Source organism: Tenebrio molitor, chromosome 5 (assembly GCF_963966145.1).
Source record: "Tenebrio molitor chromosome 5, icTenMoli1.1, whole genome shotgun sequence".
NCBI classification, from domain to species: Eukaryota; Metazoa; Arthropoda; class Insecta; order Coleoptera; family Tenebrionidae; genus Tenebrio; species Tenebrio molitor.
Window position 1 is genome coordinate 8248908 of NC_091050.1, and position 4702 is coordinate 8253609.

The 4702-nt window shown below is 36.9% G+C and overlaps 1 protein-coding gene across 1 annotated transcript; it reads right to left on the reverse strand.

The window, feature by feature from the left end:
- Positions 1-1794: 1794 nt before the first annotated feature.
- Positions 1795-3030, reverse strand: Obp49a (Odorant-binding protein 49a). Its single transcript, XM_069048606.1, has 4 exons — positions 2871-3030; positions 2534-2817; positions 2441-2476; positions 1795-2272 (listed from the first exon to the last, which is right to left on the reverse strand). The coding sequence occupies exons 1-4, from the start codon at positions 2953-2955 to the stop codon at positions 1940-1942; spliced, it is 738 nt and encodes a 245-aa protein (XP_068904707.1). The 5' UTR covers positions 2956-3030; the 3' UTR covers positions 1795-1939.
- Positions 3031-4702: the final 1672 nt, after the last annotated feature.

Genomic DNA, 4702 nt, shown 5'->3' on the forward strand with positions numbered 1-4702 from the left:
TTGCAAGTATTATAACGTAATGTTTATTCAAATTTTGTGAAATTCCGCCGTTCTTACATAATGCCTCTCAAATTAGTTCACGAAAGCTTTGTGCGAATGTTTTATTCACTCCATGAAAAATTAAATCACATCTCTGAATCTTGTCCTTCAGCGTGGAGACATTTTTCAGGCACACAAGAATGGGGCATCGATGTCGGATGCGTACTTATTGTGCTTAAAGGAGCCATAAATAATTTTAACGATCCATATAAAAGTATGCATTTTTAAGAGTTATTGATGGTGAAAGAGAGGCACCCTGGTGAAAATTGAACGCTTTCTTCCTTGCCCTAGGTATAAGGGCCTCTAATCGATTTTTTTTTTGCTGAAGATATCAAGAATTGAGGCAAGCTAATTTTTTGTTTTCGCAGCTGATTTCTACATTGTTTTCATACGGGTGCAATCAATATTTTCACGGAGATAACACCCGAGGATCATTTTTCACCTCTTTTTGTAATTTATAGACCGCTGGTAATATACCGTGCATAACGCGTTCTAACAGACATTCCAAACAATTTAAATTGTAATATTTGATTTAAAAGCACAGACATTTTATATGTACGATAAAAATTATATTACAACCGATTCACTAAAGGCCAACTTGGAAATGGGTAAATCTTTTCTCTAAGCATATAATACCTAAAAAATATTTTCCATTATTTCCTTTATTTGTTTGAAATGAGTGGAATAAATAAGATATATCACACTGTCCTAAATAAAATAACTTGTACTTATTGTGATATACAGGAGATTTCACGAGTGATTATGAGCCCGGCGGAGTTGAAAATGCAACCCACAATACATTTGCAAAGCTAACGTGGATATTTGTTTTTTGATTTATAAAACATAAAACATAGATAACAGTCCAGTTTCGTAAATTTTGACATAAATGAATATGTAATACGATCTTTAAAATAGCTACGTTAACTTTGGGAATGTATTGTGGGTTGCATTTTCAATTCCGCCGGGCATATTATCACTCGTGAAGTACCCTGTATATGACGTCATTCCTCAAAACCAGCTACTGGAACACTCTTCAACAGATGTTTGCTGTCACTGTACTTTTTAGATAACAGTTATCTCAATCAAATCAACAACTTAAAAATGCAGACTTGTTTGATTTTAGTTGTTTCAAAATTACGCTTCCTCTAACGAACAAGAGAATCAATATCAGTTAAAACAAACATTCACATTTTATGTAAATGCTTTTATCCATGTGCAAACACTTGTAAATCTCCAAATGCTAATAATTGTGATCAGAAATTATAATGCAGATTTAACAGCACATCGGCACATTTAAACAAAACTTGCTTTGCGTATAAAATTGCAGTAGATTCATGATATCAATCTGATTTCATCAGAATGTCAACTAAACTCGTCTTCTAGGTTGAATCTGTGTCAAACACTTCAGAACTAAGTATTAATCTCGAATTATATTTACCTAAAGTTTATTTGACTTTGTATATTTGTCTGTTTCAAACTGTTCCTAACAGGATGATTGATTTTTTAGTAAAAGAAAAAATCATGCAGAAGAAGTGGTAACTGCGCGTCATTAGAATTTAACGTATACACGTTACCACGTAAAGAATATAATTGGTAAAGTTTGACTATCTCTAACTTACCTATGTAATTACACTTGACAGACACATGAAAGTCATAAACCAACTTCGCGTCTGTACTTACTCTCGAGTTTAATGATAAAATATGTCAGGAAATTCAACAGCTGAGCCGCGACTAATAACATTAAAAAAAATCTAATTCTTTTTTTAATATTTATTACATAATAAACTCGTGTAACAACAATAAAATTGTGATAGTAAAATTGGAATTACAAAAATAAAATAGCTACCGAATCAGTTAGGTATTTAGGTATAATTATGTGGCGCAGGTCCTCGGCGTGAACTCAGTCGTCGTGATGGAACGGGGGCGGCCCCGGGAAGATATCGTTGTTCCTCTTGATCTTCTCCCTCGCCCTGGTGCAGGCTTTCTGATCTTTTATCTGTTCGGCAGGGCAGCCGAGCTGAATTTCCCTAAACAAGCAGTGCAGAAGTTTAGCGCCGGCCGGATTACAAGATTCAGTATCGGAGGTATCGCGGTTGGCTGTGGCATTCCGGGCTTCAGCCAAGCATGCCGGAATCACTTTGTCCTGGATCGAGGCGAACCAGGATTCCTTCGCCATGGTCTCTTTCACGAACGCCGTAAATTCGGCCTCTTTCGGATTGCCGTCCTTGTCCAGCTGTGAAATAACGCACACAATTATCACCGGTGCTTCGAAAAACTGGTGCGTGTCGGAAGTGTACTTCCACACGGGTTCGTGCGATTTCTCCAGCCGCAATCGGGATTTTAATAAAAGGCAGGATACGAACGATTTAGTTTCGCAATAGAGACCTTGAACAGTACTTACCATGTCTTTCTTTTGGCCGACGCATTGAATTACACACTGAAAAAATTATTAAACAAGATCAGACCTGCTCAAGACGGTTCTGGACGAAATTACCGTCATTTCCTTCCTGTGTTTATCCACTCTGTCGCACCTGAAAGGGTCGAACTCTCCGCCGCGGCCCTCCTTGTCCTTGCCCGTCAGCTTCTTGAAGCACTCCCTCTTCAGTTCCTTGTCCTTCTCGTGTTGCTCCTCCATGGTTTCGTCGGCACAGCACATCTTCCTCCTCCTGAAGGGAGGACGGCACTTGTCGGGATGGCCCGCTTCGTCATCTCGACGGCTACGATGGTGCACCTGGTCGAAGGACTCGAGTTCCTTCAAGTCGTCGGCCAGGATCTGGTCTGGAATTTTAGCGATCGGTTGCGGTGCAATTTGGTAATGAAATTATACTCACTAAATACAGGATCGTTAAATTCGTAAGCGGTGGTGATGACGGCGATGGCTATAAGAAGAGTAACGACTGCGATTTGCTTATTCATGGCTGTGCCAGTTTATTGCCACTGAAGAGTGATCATCCAAGCGCCGTTTATATAGCAGTCCCATGATGGCAGATTACCGCAAAACTCACGTCAGCGATGAAGTACCTACCTGCAAAAAAATTATAATCACACGTCAATTTCTCCGGTGTGTGGCGATTTCAGCTAATTTTTTTGTTTGTCAGACGATTAATTTTAAATTATCAAGTCTTACAGTTTTTGCACAATAATGAGCAAGGGTTCGGCGCAGCACCTGCCTCAAAACTGATACTGCGAGGATCAATTAAAATAAAACAGATAAGTATAGGGTGGTGTTTAAAAAGTAGTTAAATGCGTGTGGAGTATATAAATATTAAATAATGAGAAAGATAGAAGCGATTATTTTATGCAAGAAATGAAATGTGGTTGGTGGCGGCTCTACTATTCTAATTCGAAAAATTCCACAAACCCTTCAGATGTTTACATTCTAATTATCTTGAGTAATTGAAATTCCTGAAAGCAAAGCTTCGACTTAGCACAGACGCTCCTGCGGCCTGTCATATTGTCCTTGAATTCATAATTAGGGCTTTTTCTTAATAATTTATTACTGTAGATTCAAACAGAACAATTCGTCTAGAGATATCTTCAAAGTCTGTTTCAGTATTTCTGTTAATCTCACCGCCCTCCTCTATAAATTGGAATATTTCAGCCATATGATACAGGATTTTTCTTCGATTTCATTTAAATTGAAAAAAGTGATTTATGTCATTAGGTACAATTTTCAAAGAGGGTTTATACTTGTTTAATATTATTTATTATTTAAGGTGCAAATAACAGTGTTTAAATGTTATTCAAAATTTTTGAAATTTCTTTTTACAATTTCTTGAACGTTTTTCAATTAGGTGTTACATAGTCTTCATTTGCGAGTTTATAATTGTGTCCTTATAGTTTCTCTCTTCAAGACACTTCTTTTGATGTCTAACGGTCACCCCGTAACTCTCTTAGTTTTCGAGAAAAATAAAGAAAACTTTGAAAAAACTCTTACTTTGTGTTTAAATTTGTGGATTTGACTGACCATTGCTCCCTTACTAAGTATACTATTCCATTGAATTTTACACTGTTGGATTCCTCTCTTCAAGACTCTCCTTTTGGTGTATAACAGTCACCCCGTAACCTCCTCAGTTTTCGAGAAAAATGAAGAAAAGTTAAAAAAAAAAACTCTTACTTTCTGTTTAAATTTGCGGATTCTATTGACCATTGCTCCCTTACTAAGGATCGTATTCCATTGAACTTTACACTACTGGATTCCTCTCTTCAAGATGCTTCTTTTGCTGTATAAAAGTCAGACCGCAGACCTCATAGTTTTTTTTCTTAATTTGTAGAATTAAATCGTATCATTTGAATTAATAGTTATTTATTTAACGAGTTCGTGTGTAATTTGGGCTTTTTTTGGCATGAGTGGGCCAGTTTAAAACTCGAGTGAAACGAGAGTTTTAAAGGTCCACGAACGAGTTGAATACAACGTTTTTTTGTTCGACGAGACCCCCAAAAGGCTCCAAATGGCTGGAAATCTTTAAAATTAGCTTGACGTTTCGTTTTAACAAGTTGTCAAATTCATCAAAATCCGTTCACACAGGAGAAAATTCTCAAATTCTGACAGTGTCGAACAAAAAAGAGTAATTTTTGTAATTTTGACTAATTCTATGATTTTTGTGAAGAATTTTCATTCAGAAAGGTGTAAAAAATTTTGGCAAGACCATGATTCAAGGTT

Bases quoted from the DNA above. Each gene is read 5' to 3' on its own strand.
- Obp49a (XM_069048606.1), bottom strand. From the start codon at position 2,955: ATGAATAAGCAAATCGCAGTCGTTACTCTTCTTATAGCCATCGCCGTC. The intron at 2,477-2,533 runs GTAATTTCGTCC...TAATTTTTTCAG, and splicing joins AACACAGGAAGGAAATGACG to TGTGTAATTCAATGCGTCGG. The intron at 2,273-2,440 runs GTAAGTACTGTT...GTTATTTCACAG, and splicing joins TCGGCCAAAAGAAAGACATG to CTGGACAAGGACGGCAATCC.